The sequence below is a fragment of the Muscardinus avellanarius genome (assembly GCF_963383645.1).
Source record: "Muscardinus avellanarius genome assembly, chromosome: 9".
In the NCBI taxonomy this organism is placed as follows: Eukaryota; Metazoa; Chordata; class Mammalia; order Rodentia; family Gliridae; genus Muscardinus; species Muscardinus avellanarius.
The window spans coordinates 89166160-89184177 of NC_137795.1; the positions used below are offsets into that span (position 1 = coordinate 89166160).

General features: G+C 45.2%; 1 protein-coding gene across 2 annotated transcripts in view; it reads left to right on the forward strand.

Annotated features, from left to right (window-relative positions):
* The window catches only part of STRIP2 (striatin interacting protein 2), a gene marked incomplete at both ends in the record, with an annotated part of 58821 nt that overhangs the window by 5224 nt on the left and 35579 nt on the right, over positions 1-18018 (forward strand). For both annotated transcript variants that reach the window (XM_080701446.1, XM_080701447.1), the window contains 11 exons: positions 6455-6529; positions 7566-7700; positions 9719-9839; positions 10619-10687; positions 10881-10987; positions 11772-11899; positions 12974-13180; positions 14885-15120; positions 15323-15388; positions 16072-16135; positions 17321-17392. In XM_080701446.1, coding sequence (XP_080557572.1) covers positions 6455-6529; positions 7566-7700; positions 9719-9839; positions 10619-10687; positions 10881-10987; positions 11772-11899; positions 12974-13180; positions 14885-15120; positions 15323-15388; positions 16072-16135; positions 17321-17392 — 1280 coding nt within the window. The remainder of the gene's footprint in view (positions 1-6454; positions 6530-7565; positions 7701-9718; positions 9840-10618; positions 10688-10880; positions 10988-11771; positions 11900-12973; positions 13181-14884; positions 15121-15322; positions 15389-16071; positions 16136-17320; positions 17393-18018) is intronic.

An 18018-nucleotide genomic window follows, 5' to 3' on the forward strand; every position in this document is an offset into this window, starting at 1 on the left:
TCTGTTAAAAGGTGTTCTCTACATTTTTCTTTCCATCCTCCAGTGATAAAAATCCATTTGCTTTCACATCGCCTTCTGTGAATTCTTGGCTAGAATCTTTATTCTGCTTGGTGCACTTTTAGATCAGTTTTCTCTCCGCCTTCTACCCATTTCACTCACTCTCTCTCTCTCTCTCTTTCTCCTTCCCTCCCTCCCCCATCATCCCTTCCTCCCTCTCTCTCCCTGTTACCCATATTTTTGTATGCTCATTCTTTCTGCTACCCTCTCTCTCATTCTATCTCTCTGTCTCTTTTGTCTTCTCTACCTCCATCTTTCTTCCTTCCCCTAACACCTGCCCCTTAAAATCTCAGCAATGCCTGAAGAAAACTGCGGATAACTGGCCAGCTGAGTAAGGCTGGATCTCATCTGCATCTATCGTAGTTGAGCTCTGCTTTGGAGGTTTGTGAGTTGGAGTTAAAGGAGCCCATTCTTTCAATTTGGGCTACTTCCTTATGTCTAGATTTTTTGGGGGGAGTGGACTGGAGATTGAACCCAGGTTTGGTCTACTTCCAAGCTAGACACCTAGCACTTTTTGGTTTTTGTTTTAAAACAGGGTCTCACTAAATTGTTTAGGGTCTTGCTAAGTTGCTGAAGCTGGCCTAGAACACAATCCTCTTGTCTCAGCCTCCCAAGGACTGGGATTACAGATATGTGCCAACAAGCCAGGCTCTGTGTCTGGGTTTTTAGCTTAGGGTAAACGTGATCTCCTCACATTAAGGGCCTCCATGTTACACGTGTTATGAATGTTAGTTATTAATAAACAAGCTTTGGGGTGGAGATGGTGTGAAAGTTAAATATTCTGTCACATGGAAGTGACACTTTGAGACATGCTTTTTAGAGAAAAAAAAGAAAAACACTTTTAAGATGTTGCTATGAATAAACACAGCGAATAAATTTTGTGATGAGTGACAAAGAAATAGAAAGTTAAGTTTAATAATGAATAAAGGAGCCAGGCGTGGTGGCGCACGCTTGTAATCCCAGCATTCAGGAGGCTGAGATGGGAGGATCGCAGTTCACAGACAGCCTCAGCTACTTACTGAGGCCCTCCGCAACTTTGTGAGACCCTGTCTCAAAATAAAGAATAAAAATAGGGCAGGGGGTGTAGCTCCTGGGTTCGATCTCCAGACCCACACACACAAAAATAATAATGAACAAAGGACTAGAATCCAGAGAGTGTGTGTGTGTGTGTGTGTGTGTGTGTGTGTGTGTAGGTAGGGATGTAGGTATGAGAGAGACAGAGATGGAGAGAGAGAGAGCAGGGCAATAGAGAATTGGACAAAGAATATTAATATGAGTTAATAGAAGAGAAAACCAAATGGTCAATAATTATATGAGGGTCTGAGGATATAGCTCAGTGGTTGAGTGCTTGCTTAGCATGCATGAGGCCCTGGGTTTGATCCCCAGCACCACAAAAATAAATAAAACAAATAAATGAAAAGATGTTCACTTTTTTAATAAATAGGGAAAAGCAAATAAGTGAGACATTATTTCACAGTCATCAGATTGCTAAACTTAAAAGCCTAGGGTTGGTGAGGGTTCAAAGAAATGAGCGTGCGCGCGCGCGCGCGTGTGTGTGTGTGTGTGTGTGTGTGTAGATAGAACCCAGGGGCATTCTACCTCCGAGCTACACCCCCTGCCCTATTTTTTTTCCCTTTATTTTGAAACAGGGTTTTGCTAAGTTGCAGAGGGCCTCACTAAGTAGTTGAGGCTGTCGGTGAACCGCAATCCTCTGGTCTCAGCCTCCCAAATGCTGGGATTACAAGTGTGCGCCACCACGCCCAGCTAAAATGAGCACTTTTCTACACTGCTATGTCTAGCGGCATGGGGGAGCAAGAGTACAAAACTGGAAGACAGTTGGGTCATATCTAACAAAGTTGAAGATGTGCACATATTATGACTCAGTAATTTTACTCTGAGATGTATACCCCTAAAGAACCTTACACATGGGCACAAGAAAATGTATAAATATGTTTTTTGCAGTCTTATTTATAATTGTGAAAAATTAAAAATAACCTAAAATACCCATCAGTAGGGGAATGAATAAACGACAGATTATCAGTATAATAGTCCAGTGTGTAACCAATAATGTAATTGATCTTAATATAAGTAAATGCTTAATGTAATATGATATATTATATCATATATATAATATGATATAATATAATATATAATATGATATATAATATGATATAATATATAATATGATATGACAATAATATGATCTTAATATAAGTAAATTGATCTTAATATAAGTAAATGCTAAAAAACTAAAGTTGGGGAAAAGAAGTAGTGACAAAAGAATTTATGCAATATGATACTGATACTGTTTAGATTAAAAAAAAAACTATTTATTTATTTGTGGTACTGGAGGTGAAACCCAGGGGCTTTTCTGTAAACCTCCGGACTATACTCCCAGACCTATTTTGTACTTTTTTGGAAACAGGGTCTCACTAAGTTGCCGAGAGCCTCACTCAGTAGCTGAGGCTGGCTTCGAACCTGTGGGATCCTCCTGTCTCAGCCTCCCACGCGCCAGGATTACAAGCATGCGCCACCACGCCCAGCTAGATAAAAACTTAAAACAGAACAATTTCATATGTTGTTTACTGCCACACACGTATGTAGTAAAAGCATGAGAGTAGGCATATGAAGGATACACACCAATTTCATTAGGGAGTAAGATGGTCTGGGGAGTCATCTGAAGCAAATATGACAACTGTTAACATTTGTTTAATCTAGGTAGAAGATACATAGGCATTTTTAATGTTTTCTTTATTACCTGTACATAAAATTTAATTATCTAACATTTAAAAATTGAGCTGGAAGCCGGGCGTGGTGACGCACGCTTGTAATCCCCGCACTTGGGAGGCTGAGACAGGAGGATTGCACAGGTTTGAAGCCAGCCTCAGCTACTTAGTGAGGCTCTCAGCAACTTAGTGAGACCCTGTTTCCAAATAAAATATAAAATGGGTTTGGGAGTATAGCCCAGAGGTAGAAACCCTCTGGGTTCCACCCCCAGTACCACCAAAAAATAAAAAATAATAATAAATAAATAAATAAATAAATAAATAATAAAAATAAAAATTAAGCTGGGCATAGTGGCTATGCCTATAATCCCAGTACTTATGAGGCTGAGACAGGAAAATTACAGGTTCAAAATCAGCCTCAGCAACTTAGCAAGATCCTCTTTCCAAATAAGAAATAAAATAGGGCTGGAGGTATATCTCGGAAGTAGAAAGCCCCTGGGTTCCACCCCTAGTACCACAAAAATAAATAAAATTTAAGAATAAGAACTTTTCTCCCATCTAGATACTAACCAGGCCTGATCCTTCTGGCTTCCAGGATCAGATGAGATCACTGATGTTCACTCAGGGTGGTACAGCTGAGGACAAGCCTTGCTTACTTTTCTAACTGGGTTTATGGTGTTCTACTCTTAAATTATAAGATATCCAGGACTGAGGATGCAGATCAGTGGTAGAGTGCTTGTGTGAGGCTCTGGGTTCTGTCTCCTCCAGTAACACACACACACACACACACACACTCTCTCTCTCTCTCTCTCTCTCTCTCTCTCTCTCTCTCTCTCTCTCTCTCTCTCTCTCTCTCTCCCCCCCTTTTAGTCCCAACTGCTTGGGAAGCTAAAGCAGGAGGATCGTTTGAGACCAGCCAGGACAACATAGCAAGACACTGGTTAAAAACAAAACAATATGGCCGGGCGTGGTGGTACACACTTGTAATCCCTTCGCTTAGGAGGTGGAGACAGGAGGATTGTGCAGGTTCGAAGCCCGCCACGCTGGCTTAAGAGACCCTGTTTCCAGATATAAAAAAGTACAAAATAGGTCTGGGAGTGTAGCCTGGAGGTAGAAGGGCTTCCAGGAACCCCAGTACCACCAAAAATTAAAAAAAATAAAAAAACAATGTGTGTGTGTGTGTGTGTGTGTGTGTGTGTGTGTACACATATACATACATACACATAAGCATATACATGTATAAACACATTCTCCACTAAAGATTGAAGTATTTAAGATTCAGAGATGGGATTTGCTTTTGGTCAATCCCAGATTCTGGAACTCAGATCTCAGAAAAAGCTTTGGTTCCCAGGCAAGGTATTTCTCAACCATTAGACAGCTTGCTGGAATTTCTCTTACTTTGTGAATTATCTCTGATTTAGGAAGAATAGAGATTTTGAGGAATTTCGTTCTATCTATTGATTTTTTTTTCTACTGGGTATTGAACTCAGGGATATTCTACCTCTGAGCTATACCTCCAGCCCTATTTTATTTTTTATTTGGAAACAAGATCTCACTAAGTTGCAGAGGGTCTTGCTAAATTGCTGAGGCTAGCTTCAAATCTGCGATCCTCCTGTCTCAGCCTCCCAAGTACTGGCATTAAAAGCATGTGCCATAGCTGGGCGTGGTGGTGCACGCTTGTAATCCCCATGCTTAGGAGGCTGAGACAGGAGGGTCGCGCAGTTTGGAGGCTGGCTTAAGATACCCTGTTTCCAAATAAAATATAAAATAGGTCTGGTAGTGTAGCCCGGAGGTAGAAGGCCCCTGGGTTCCATCCCCAGTACTGAAAAAAAAGAAGAAGAAGGAGAAGGAGAAGGAGCAGCAGCATGTACCACCACAACCAGCAAACAAAGAATAAAAAATGGGGTTGGGAGTATAGCTCAGAGATAGAATGCTGCTGGGTTTCATCCCCAATACCACACACAAAAGAAAGTCAATAGGAGCCAGTATTTTAACTTTTTTTTTTTTTATATTGGAGATTGAACCTAGAGGCATTCTACCTCTGAGCTACACCCCCTCCCCCAGCCCAATTTTATTTTTTCTTTGGAAATAGGATCTCATGATATTGTTGAGAGCCTTGCTAAATTGCCAAGCCTGGATTTTTTTTTTTTTTTGGCAGTACTAGAGATGGAACCCAGGAGGCAGTCTACCTTCGAGCTACACCCCCAGCCCTATGTTTTAATGCTTTTATTTATTTATTTATTTATTTATTTGCAGTACTGGGGATAGAACCCAGGGGCATTCTACCTCTGAGCTACACCCCCAGCTCTATTTTTCATTCTTGATTTTTTAAAGAGGGTCTCACTAAGTTGCGGAGGGCCTCACTAAATAGGCTATTCACGGACCACGATCCTCCAGTCTCAGTTTCCTGCATGCTGGGATCACAAGCGTGCGCTGCCACACCTGGCTCCTATTGACTTTTCTTGTGTGTGGTACTGGGGGTGGAAGCCAGCAGCATTCTACCTCTGAGCTATACTCCAAGCCCTATATTTTTATTCTTTATTTTGAAACAAGGTCTCACCAAGTTGCAGAGGGCCTCACTAGGTAGCTGAGGCTGTCCACAAATTGTGATTCTCCTGTCTCAGCCTCCCAAGTACTGGGATTACAAGTGTGCACCACCACACCCAACTTTCTGTTGACTTCTTGATTTAATTTTTCATCTTCTGTAAGATGAGGGTGCAGGTGGAATATTCTAGAGTTTGTATATGTGTAGGAAAAAAGTGTGTGTGTGTCTGTGTGTCTGTGTCTGTGTGTGTTACTGGTGACTGAACTCAGGGGCATTCTATCTCTGAGCTGTACCCCCAGTCCTATTTTACATTTTATTTTTTGCAAGCATCTTACTAGGTTGCTGGGAGTCTTGCTATATTGCTGAAGCTGTCCTTGAGCCTGATATCATTTTGTCTTAGCCTCCTAGCGCTAGGATATAGGCATGTGCCACCATGCCCAGCTTCTGTTCTCAAATTTTTTACATTTTGTATTAAGGGAATACTGTCAGTAAAGTTAGATTTACCCCTTTGGCAACCATAGCTGCTTTCTACATGGTTTGATGCTGCCTCTGCCCAGGTGGCCATGGGCAGGAACTACATTTCTATACCCTTCAAGGAAACTCAGGAAGAGAATGAACTAACTCTAACCCTAAAGAGTAATCAATCTTGCATGTGGCTTTTGGGGAGTTTGGTTGTTTTTTGTTTTTCAGCCCTTGCTCTGGCTTCCTGAACAGCACAAGAATCTTGTCACTAAATCTCAGGAGTTGTGTTTTTCTTCTTTTCCCTAGAGATGGGATAGTTCCAGTTTGGGCTGACAAAACAGAACAGGTTGTAGCCCTGAGAAACAGGAGTGACGACATTAAGCCCTCTGTGCTCCAGCCCTCCTCCTGGCCTCACCAAATGTCGAGGGCTGCCTTCTCTGCTGCAGCAGCCAGCTGGCAGGAGGAGGACAGGTTTGATGGTTTAATCACCAAGGGACACAAGTGGCTATTTTTAACTGCTCTTAAAGGGAGGAAGCTGGCTCTGGATTGAATTGGACACAGGAATGTGTTGGAAGCTTCAGCTCTTTCATGTCACTCTCTCTACCCGAGGCCCCTTTCAATAAGGGTCTCCTGAATGTGACTATCCTGTTTTTTTCTGCCACAGAATTGTATAGCTACACCGAGAACCTGGAATTCACCATCAACAGGAGATGCTTTGAAGAAGATTTCAAGACTCAAGGTGATCGCAGACCCATAGTCATAGAGACGTGCTTTTTCCCTCCATGATATCCCAATCTCATCTACTAAAAGGCTAAACCAAAATATGATCCCTTATTCCCTCCTCTTGCGTAAGGGTTACAGGGTTTCCTATATCTCAAGTGGAGAGACCTTGGGGTAGAAGCAATAGAAGCCTGAGCTGGGCCCTTTCCTTGGTGTCAAGGGTCAGGAGAGCAGAGGGATGGCGAGGCGAGGCTGGATGAGCGCCCTGTGTGTGATGAGCCCTGTACCTCGCCTAGTCCTTGACATTAATGCTTAACCTCTGCTGCTAACTCTGACCCACTCTCAGTATCAATCCTATGTGTCCCCACTGTGATACTCTCAGATCTCCATTTCCTTACTTGGTAAGTGGCAATTCAGTTTTCAATTCAACAAATATATGGTGAGTAGCTGTTGTATCAGATACAGGAAGTAGGATGAAGGTAAATTTGCAGCTTCTACATAGAGGTCATATGTAGAAGCAGTAGAGAGGTGTGTACATCACACAACTAGCTGAGGCCAAAAGGAAAATGCTAGGTGTCATAGAAAAGTAGAGGAAGTATCTTGGAAGCAGAGCTGGATAATTAGTGTGAAAGAGGTATCTTGTATTGGGCCTATAAGGATGACTAGGAGTTGAATATGGATGGAGACAGGGAGCTCCTTGAAGGAAGGCAAAGAGGCAGGAAAGAATAGGCTGTGTGTGTGTAAGCATAACGTTGAAGATGAGGCCACAGAGTGGGTTCAGGGCAGAACATTTTGGGTCCTTTTCCTATCCGTTTATTTTTTCCTAGCCCGATAAGGAAAGCTTTGGGCTGGGGATGTAGCTTGGTGATATAGTGCTTACCTAGCATGCATGAGGAGGCCTTGGATTTGATCCCAGCAAAACATAAAAAATAAGGAAAGATTTTGGAGAAGGGAATTTGTTGGGGGCTGACATGAGCAGTGGGTTTGCTATCAGGAGCTTTTCCAGGAGGAGTTAGAGTAGCTAACACTGGGTGTGTATGGCCTTCTATCCCTAGTGCAAGGCAAAGAATGGCTGGAGTTGGAAGAAGATGCCCAAAAGACCTATGTTATGGGACTTCTGGACCGGCTGGAGGTAGTCAGTAGGGAGCGGCGACTGAAGGTGGCGCGGGCTGTTCTTTACCTGGCCCAAGGTGAGTAGCCACCCTTGTTAACTGGAGTTAGGCACTGGCTGAGGTGGGTGGTGGGATGAGGCAGACTGCTGGGAAAGCAAGGCCCCCTGCTTTCCTGAGGACAGACCTAATCACATCTAGGAGAAGCCCATGCTTAATGGTCTTGGGTACTAGTCTAGATCCCTTGGTCTTTATTTTGTCAGGCATGTCAACATTTCTTATGCCCCCCCCCCGCCCCGATCTGGGCTATAAGTTTATATGAACATTAGCAAGAGAGTCAATGTGGTGAGCACCTACAGTGTGCCACCAGTTGAGCACGGAGACTTTTTCATCAGCCATGGCCTGGTTCCAGTACTGAGAGAAGATAGAGGTGTCTCACAGATTCACACATGCACCCTCTGCATGGTTTCTCATTGGCATTTTGAAGATTCAAGTCAATATAGCAGCAGGAGGGGATGCTGCAAGTAATTTGGAGATGCTCAGAACTAAATGAGATTAATTGGAGAAAGCTTCCCAGAAGCGACCTGTTAGCCAGGTAATGAGATAGCCTAGCTGGAATAGTGAAAACAAGCCTGAGGTAAAAAAATATGAGGACTGCTGGCAAACCAACTAGTTGGGAGATTTTTTTTTATAAATTGTAAAAAAAAAAAAAAAAAAATAGCCAGGCATGGTGGTGCACACTTGTAATCCCAGCATTCAGGAGGCTGAGACCGAAGGATCACGGTTCGCAGATAGCCTCAGCTACTTAGTGACGCCCTTTGCAACTTAGTGAGACCCTATTTCAAAATAAAGAAAGTCTGGGTGTGGTGGCGCATGCTTGTAATCACAGTGCTTGGGAGGCTGAGACAGGAGGATCGCACAGGTTCAAAGCCAGCCTCAGCTACTGAGTGAGGCTCTCAGCAACTTAGTGAGACCCTGTTTCCAAATAAAGTATAAAATAGGTCTGGGAGTATAGCCCAGAGGTAGCAAAGCCCCTGGGTTCCACCCTTACTACCACAAAAGAAAAGAAAAGAAAAGAAAGAAAAAGAAAGAAGGAAAGAAAGAAAGAAAAGAAAGAAAGAAATTAGGGCAGGAGGTGTAGCTCAGAGGTCAAATGCCCCTGGATTCTATCCCCAGACCCACACACACACAAAAAAAAAGCCTGGCATGGTGGCACACTCTTGTAATGCCTGCATTCAGGAGGCTGAGATCATGAAACGGGAGGATCGTAGTTGGTGGACAGTCTCAGCTACTTAGGCTCTTTGCAACTCAGTGAGACCCTGTTTCAAAATAAAGAATAATAAAAAAAAGTGCAGGGGGTGTAGCTCAGAGGTAGAATGCCCCTGGTACTGCAAAAAAAAAAAATGCAAAAAATAAATAAATGGAGAGGGAAGCTGGTAGACAATGGCTGAAGAAGATAAGACTGTAGCAAATAAGGTAATAAGGTAGCATCACCCATATCTCTTGGGTCTGGTGCTCTGGCCAACTTCCAGCTGCTGGTACAAAGCTCATTTTTCTGAAGGGCATTCTCTGCAGCCCACACAGGACAGCCAGGAATTAATAGGGAATTGATATGCTCCCCGAGTCCAGCAGTCATCATAAAATGATTGACAGGAGCAAGTAGATGAAAAGCCTGATTATCTCACCCCTTGTGGATGGGTTGACTCCAAGCTGTATGTTATATACAGTTTCCAGAATTTACCCCTGGGGTTGAATATTTTTGGCTGCTTTCTCTTCCTGATCTCATCACCCTACTTCTCTACTGATAAGTCTTGGGATAAATTCCAAAATAACGACTTGCACTTGAATCTTTACTTATGTCAGGATCTGCTTCTGGGAAACCCAAACTTAAGACAGGCCATTGATGCATACATTGGATCCAACCCCGGATGCTACCTCTCCTCTCCCCTTACTCATTTGAGGAACATCTTGGGGCCTTGCCCAACCTCTGTCAGCCTAATTGTTGGGCTTAGGAAAGTCTGAAGCCATGGGGCAGGGTGGGAAAGGACTGGGACGCCTGCCCCCACCTCAACCCCTGTGGCAACTGTCTGGTCCTTTAGGCACTTTTGGGGAATGTGATTCAGAGGTCGATGTGCTACACTGGTCCAGGTACAACTGCTTCCTGCTCTATCAGATGGGGACCTTCTCGGCCTTCCTGGAGCTACTCCACATGGAAATCGAGTGAGAAGCCTTAGGGGAGGGCTGGCCTAGACAACCCTCTTCCTTGAAGGGGGCTCCTGTCCTGTGCTGACCTCCTCAGTGGAGACCCTGCAGGAGCTGGGCCTGCTCACCTTGGCTCAGAGCTCACTGACGGTTCCCCTCCATTCAGCCGTGTGCTGATGTTCTGTCCTCCATCCACGAGGTTGGACTGAACAGTAGTTTCTTCCTCAATTGTGGCTTCAATCCTGGGCTTGAGGGGCCTGCCCTGCATGGATTCCCTTTTAATCCAAGTACCTTCTTAGTTCAGCCTCACTTAGGACTCCATGAAGGAAACTGTTCTGCCTTCACGAGCGTGGCCCGAAAGGAGCAGAACTAATTCCTGTCAGTGTGCCCGGTTCCTTTCTTCATGATGGGGCATAGCTCTAGAGGTGGCCTTTGGTGTTAGTTTGGTGACCCCCCCTTTTTGTTTCATGCCTGTCGCCCAGGAGTTTTAGATAGGATGAAATCTGCTCAGTATTCATCAGATATTACTTAGCATCTATTTTGTGTCCAGCACAGTATTAGGCCCAGTGGGGGAGCACAGAGGGTGACTATCTCAGACCCTGCCTTGCCTGTCCTTCGCCACAGATGAGGTTTGCAGAGGAGCAAGGGAATTCTATGGGATCCTTCATCTTAGACCAGTTTTACTAGCAGCATAGCTAGGGAGTGACAGGTGTTCATGTTTGTACGTATGGCAAGTGGGAGCATTGGGAGAAAAGAGGCCTTATGGGTTCCTGTTCTCTCCCTTCTCCCCGTGGCAGCAACAGTCAAGCCTGTAGCAGTGCCCTTCGGAAACCAGCTGTCTCCATTGCTGATAGCACAGAAATCCGGTGAGTGGGGCTGACAAATGGGCTTAGGACAGGAGAATGTTTCGCACTGGGTTACCCTTTCCCCAGATCAGTGGGAAATTGCCCTCTAGCTAATCGTACCAGGTTGAGCTCCCACTGAGATCATCCCTGAGGTCTCTGACTACAAGCTGGGAACTGTTCTGGAAACCTCTTGTGACCCTTCTTGTAACCCCAGGATGTTGCTGAGTGTCATGTACCTAATGGTGGAAAATATCCGCCTGGAGCGCGAGACAGATCCCTGTGGGTGGAGGACAGCCCGGGAGACCTTCCGCACCGAATTAAGTAAGAAGCGGCCTTGAGGAAGGGTGGGGATGGGGTGCTGGTGGTGGAAGGGAAACAGCATCTGCGTAGGGGAGGAACACAGGCCTTTTTGTTTTCTTTTTCTTTTTTTTAATGAACATCCTTTCTTTTAGGATAGATACTGTGTGGCAGGCACAGGGCTGGGCTTGATCCCCCCCCCCCCCCCCCCCCGTCTACGAGCTAGGACTAGTTATATAACCTCTATGCCTTGTTTTCCTTGGTTAGGAAATGGGGCTAGTCATCCCTCTCCCCTTCCATCATGAAACTTCCAATCCAAACTTCATGTTTCCAGCCCTGGATCAGTAAATGATGATTTATTCTGACCCATCCCATATGAAAAAAATCAGTTGAATCTCCTTGAGAACTGAGCTCTGTTCAAATGTAAGTTGGTGTGGTCATCTGACAGGATTAGGATATGAAGGCGTATGGAATTTTCGAAATATATTTATTGATGTGGGGAAGTGAAGTGTGGTTCACGAAGTAGCTGAATTCTTCAGCCAGAAAACAACATCTTCATTACTGTTACTTCAAGTATGGCATCCATCCCCAAGTATCACCCTGGGTCCTGGGGGCCAAGTCATTTTACTTCCATGCTCTCCCTTGGGGGGCTTCCCTCTGAGGCCTTACTAACCTCCTCAGGACCAAGTACTCTGGAAATCATCAGGGAAGGCGAGTGCCTTCCTAAGTGTGTCCAGAGTCAGGGCTACAGGGATGGGGTTTCAGCTACATCATCCTTCCTTTCTCACTGCCCTTTCTGTACTTCCAGGCTTCTCCATGCATCATGAGGAGCCTTTTGCCCTCTTGCTCTTCTCCATGGTTACCAAGTTCTGCAGTGGCCTGGCCCCCCACTTTCCCATAAAGAAGGTCCTTCTTCTGCTCTGGAAGGTGGTTATGGTGAGTGGCTGATCCTCCCCATTCCCATCTCATCAGATCAGCAATGCCCACCTCAGTTTCTTCTAGTCTGATTCCAGGAACTAGAGTTAGGCAGCAGAGGAGACTGGCTGTTATCCAGCAGCTATGTAGAAAAGGCAACAAGGCCATTCCAGAGACATCAGATATTCTGTGTCAGAGCAGGTTACTGTTTCTGTTGAGTACATGGGAGATGCCACTCAGTCAGTGGCATCTTCCCCCAACAGATATAATGTTTCATGGAAAGAATACTGGCTGCCAGGCATCATGGTGCAAGCTTGTAATCCCTGCGCTTGGGAGGCTGAGACAGGAGGATCTCACATGTTCGAAGCCAGCCTCAGCTACTGAGTGAGGCTCTCTTAGCAACTTAGAGCCTGTTTCCAAATAAAGTATAAAATAGGTCTGGGAATATAGCCCGGAGGTAGAAAGCCTCTGGGTTCCACCCTCAGTACCACCAAAAAAAAAAAAAAAAAAAAAAAAAAAGAATACTGGGAGATCTGGCTTTGCTGATAACTGAGGAACCTTGGGCAGCTCTGAGTCTCAGTTTTTCTAGCAATAAAATATTGGGATTAGTGCCTGTACTCCTTCCAGATAAATAATTTTTTAATGAAGTTCTTATGAGTATATGGTTGCAATTTTGTTACTCATTATTCAGCCTATCCCACAGGGCTGCTCCACATCATATCCTCCAGGCAGGCCTCATGGTGGGAGCTGCCCCTTGACTGCAGAGGGAATTGAATGACTCTAGGAGCTCATAGCATCTGGATGTGCTCTTTAAAAAGGGAGATCATTTCCTGTTTTTTCAGGGGAAGCCCCTAGGAGTCCCCTTTCTAACTTCATGTTAGAAGGCCCTGGGCCAATAAATGATTTATTCTGACCCCTGACCTCCTCACACTGAGGTGGTAACATTTGCCCCTTCCTGTTTTCCTGCTTCCTCATTCAGGAGGAGATCTGAGGAGAGTAAAGGTGTTGGCCTTTAAATCTATGTTTCCCTGACCTTTCTGTCTCTGCTTCCCTCCTTCCCTCTCCTCTGCCCCTTTCCTTATTTTTCCTCTTTAGTTTACCCTTGGTGGATTTGAGCACCTACAGAATCTCAAAATACAGAAGCGGGCAGAATTGGGCTTACCTCCCCTGGCCGAGGACAGCATCCAGGTGGTGAAGAGCATGCGTGCTGCCTCCCCACCCTCATACACTCTTGACCTGGGGGAGTCTCAGCTGGCACCACCACCACCCTCCAAGCTGCGAGGGCGCCGAGGTTCTCGAAGGGTATGGACTGAAGCAGACAGTCACACTGCAACACTGGCCGGCCAAAAATCAAGATTCTAAGCTACTCTGGGTATGATAGGAAAGGGAAGTAAATGACCTCCTGCCCCAGAATGGCCCTGCGAGCCACCCAGAACCTGAGAGTCTATTTCAGCCTCTGTCCCCCAGTTCTGACAGGCTCTTGGGCTGTCCTGATGGAACACATTGTATAGCGAGGACCTCTTGGGGATCACGGTCTTAGACCTCAATGACTGAAGTTCCTTAGCATCCTGAACAGTAGTTAGAGTCATCCTGGGGATAGGAACCTTGAACGTGACTCCCAGAAAATCTATGTGCCTGGGCTGACGCTCTTTCCCATTGTCCTAGCTCTAGGAAGGTTTACTCTGAGCCAGCCATATCCTTGTCTATACCTGGAACCTTATATTCAAGAGATGACTGCTTAGGCTTCTAGGTATAAAGTGCAGTCCTGAAAAAAAATCAGAAAAGTTATACCAAGACCTGGTCATGTTCCCATGAACTTACCTGCCTGACCTACCTGAGTTCCTCACCTAGCGGTAACAGGTGCATAGATAATCCCAGAATCATGCCAGACAGTCATGTTCAGTAACTCAGTCTACACAGTCTACGCTATGTGCAGCATATTTTTTTATCTTTTTTTTTTTTTTTTTGGTACTGGGGGTGGAACCCAGGGGCTTTTCTACCTCCAAGCTATACTCCCAGACCTATTCTATATTTTATTTGGACACAGGGTCTCACTAAGTTGCTGAGAGCCTCACTAAGTAGCTGAGGCTGGCTTTGAACCTGTGCGATCCTCCTATTTCAGCCTCCCAAGTGCTGGGATTACAAGCGTGCACCACCACACCCGACTTAACCTTTTTATTTTATTTATTTATTTTATTTTGCAGTACTAGGGATGAAACTCAGGGGCATTCTACCTCTGAGCTACACCCCCAGCCCAATTTTTTATTCTTTATTTTGAAACAAGGTCTTACTAAGTTGCAGATGGCCTCACTAAATAGCTGAGGCCGGCCACGAACCTACAATCCTCTTGTCTCACTCTCCCAAGTACTGGGATTACAAGTGTGCGCCACCAACTCCAACTATTTTTTATTTTATAAAGTAATGCTTATTCATTGCAGAAAATTTGGAACAAATATAAAAATGTGATGAAGGGAGAAAATAAAAATCACCCACAATCTTAACAACCAGAGACAGTGACTGTTAACTTTTTGGCCTATTTCTGTCCAATCTTTTTTCTTTCTGCAATAAAATTTAAAATTCCAAACTTGCTTTCCTCTGCCTAGCAGCAAGCTTCTGTCCTCTTCCTCAGTCAGCCAGCTGGTGTATGCTCACAGAAGGCAAACTAATTGAATGTTCACCTAAGAAGAGGATAATCAGGAAGGAAAGTGCTGGCAAAAAAAAAAAAAAAAAGGAGGGGCATCAATGCTTTCTGAAAGCTAGGTAGCTATGACTTTGGGATTATCTATGCTCTGTCCTCTAGACACTGGCATGGTTGCCAGAGCTGTTGTCTTGGGATTGGGCCCAGTGGGCTTCAAGGTTGAGCTAGGACATGGGATGTTCCTACAGGACCTGGGTTCACACTACGTGTTCCCTGAAGTTTGAAACACTGAGGTTAGGGGAGAGCTTCAGACAAGGATGCCTAGGGTGAGATCTCTACATATTTTCTTCTTTTCACCCCACCCCCAGCAACTCCTTACTAAGCAGGACAGCCTGGATATCTACAATGAAAGGGATCTCTTCAAGACTGAGGAGCCAGCTGCAGAGGAAGAAGAGGAGTCTACTGGTGATGGAGAGCGAACCTTAGATGGAGAATTAGACCTCCTAGAGCAGGACCCTCTGGTGCCACCACCGCCCTCCCAGGGACCCCTCTCTGCTGAGCGGGTGGCCTTTCCCAAGGGCCTGCCCTGGGCCCCCAAGGTCAGGTAGGTTTAATAACACCTGTCCAGTGCTCTTTACTCTAGACTGGCCATCAGAACTGCTGGGTCTGAAGTTCCCTCTGTTGACTGCTATCTTCCCCTACTGCTCCTGTCCTCCATTTGGAGGGCAGGAGCCCAGAAAAGGCATCTCTCTCAAGGTTTGCTTTTCTTCCCTTCTCTGGGGTTGGTCTCTCCATCATCTTCTCAGACAGAAGGACATCGAGCACTTCTTGGAGATAAGCAGGAACAAGTTCATTGGATTCACCCTGGGGCAGTAAGTAACTGTATTGGTTGAAACTGGCTGTAAAGTGGTTCCTAGGGCATCAGAGGAGGAGGGGGCTTGCCATGAGGGGTGTTGTTAAGTAGTCAGATGCAGCCCTGAACCTCAAGGCCACAGTGACTGCTTTTGAGTTCTTTCCATGGAAATCTATCCTTGGGTTCCTTCCATTATCCTCAAAAAAGTTTTGTGTTCTGCACCAGGTATAGGATCTTGAATAAGTCATTTCCCTTCTGGGCCTCGATCTCCTCATGAGAGTGTTAGATTAGGTGAAAAAGAAACATGATTGGAACAATCCAATCTTTTTATGTCTCCCCCACCCTCATGAATCCTGCACACTGGCTTCTTTAAACCCTAGAAGGCTTTGTAATTGGGGTTCCACTGCTTAAGGTGTTGTTGGGCTATATACCCAACCCTATATATAAGTAGGGACCTATCACTTCCAGGCTCAATGAGCACCCAAGCGATTATACAGATCTCCTTATTTTCAGGAAGGCTTCTGTTTACAATTGCATTTTTTGTGTTCTTAAGTAAGATGGGGAATCTAGAGACTGGGCAGAGAAAGGCCAGGGTACCAGGGGATAAATGCAGAAAGCAGAATTGTGTTTGTGACTCAAGGGTGCATGGGTAAATTTCTGTTTTTTTGAAGCTGATGAATTGGTGTTCCTTGCCTTTCACAGGGACACAGATACCTTGGTTGGATTACCTAGACCTATCCATGAAAGCGTGAAGACCCTAAAGCAGGTGACTAGGGTGGGCGCTGTCATCAGAGATAGGGAGCCATCAAGGCAAGTTGAATTAACAGCGTCTTGGGGACTGGAAGGAGCTTTCTAGCAGACACCCTCAGGACCTGCATTTCCCCTGTAGGCTTTCTGACCAAATAGGAATAATCAGTTCTCTATTTACCCAGTTTCTTACATGCAGACAGATTAAAAGAAAGTTTTCCTTTCTTCCTCTCATTCCTTTTTCCTCTTTCCATCCTTCCCTCTCTTCTCCCACTCCTTGCTTTCTTTTACTTCTCTCTCCCCATAGGTTTATTAACTTCCAAAGGCCCAAGATTGAGTAGTAGTCTGTTTTGTATCCATTGAGTACATGAACACTGAGTCACCACTTCACACACATGCGTGTGCATGAGAGCTCTGAGGGTGGTGGTCCAGGGCCTATCTTGGCTTCCCTGGCACTTTGTTTAAAGTAAATATGTAGGTATTTGCTTCTATTCAGCAAATATGGAAACATGTAATACACAGAACCACTGTTTGTTTTTTTGTTTTGTTTTTTTTTTTTTTGGTTTTTTTTTTGGTGGTACTGGGGGTGGAACCCAGGGGCTTTCTACCTCCGGGTCACACTCCCAGACCTTTTATTTTATTTGGAAACAGGGTCTCACTAAGTTGCTGAGAGCCTCACTAAATAGCTGAGGCTGGCTTCGAACCTGCGTGATCCTCCTGTCTCAGCCTCCCAAGCGCGGGGATTATAAGCGTGCGCCACCACGCCCGGCTTACAGAACCACTGTTTGTGAAGCACTCTGCTCAGTGGATCTAATGCACAGGTGAAGATTTTTTTCTTTTTCTCTTTTTTTTTTTTTTGCAGTACTGAGGGTTGAACCCAGGGGCATTTTACCTCCGAGCTGTACCCCCAGCCCTATTTTTTATGCTTTATTTTTTAAAACAGGGTTTTACTAAATTGCAGAGGACCTCACTCAGTGCCTGCAATCCCCCTGTCTTCCTGTCTCAGCCTCCCAAGTACTGGGATTACAAGTGTGCACCACCATGCCTGGCATGATTAAGATTTCTACCTTCAAAGAGTCATGTCTGTTTGGGGTAACAGATCCACGGTAGAACATTTTTTGGTCAATGGGAAAGTTTGCCATAGGGACTAGGACTCATGTGATTGAAGCCCTTAGCCCTTGTTGATATCTTCTTATCTTTCCAGCACAAATACATCTCCATCGCAGATGTGCAGATCAAGAATGAAGAGGAACTGGAGAAATGCCCCATGTCTTTGGTAAGCCAAGGCGTCCTGCGCAGGTGGAGGGAAGAAGAAACTCTCTCTATGGCACTGTCACAGAGCACATGTGCATGTGATTTAGCTTGTTGGACTTACTGAGTGTCAAACTAGACCAAATCCCTGCTTCCATGCTGTATTAAAGTTGGGGAAGTAGCCAGGCGTGGTGGTGCACGCTTGTCATCCCAGCATTCAGGAGGCTGAGACCGGAGGATCACAGTTCGCGGACAGCCTCAGCTACTTAGTGAGGCCCTTTGCAACTCAGTGAGACCTGGTTTCAAAATAAAGAATAAAAAATAGGGCAGCGGGTGTAGCTCGGAGGTCAAATGACCCTGGGTTCCATCCCCAGACCTGCAAAAAAAAAAAAAAAGTTGGGGAAGGAAAAGGGGCTGAGAATATAGCTCAACAATGAGAGTGCTTGTTTAGTATGCAGGAGGCCCTGGTTTGATCTGAGGAGGAAGAGGAGGACTACTTTAGATTGGGCAGTCAGGGTAGGTAGACCTTTGAGAAGGTGACATTTAAGCCAGGATCTGAGATACGCAAAGAGGGTGGTGCACGCTTGTCATCCCAATGCTTGGAAGACTGAGAGAGCAGGATTGCAGGTCACGGACAGCCTTGGCTACTTA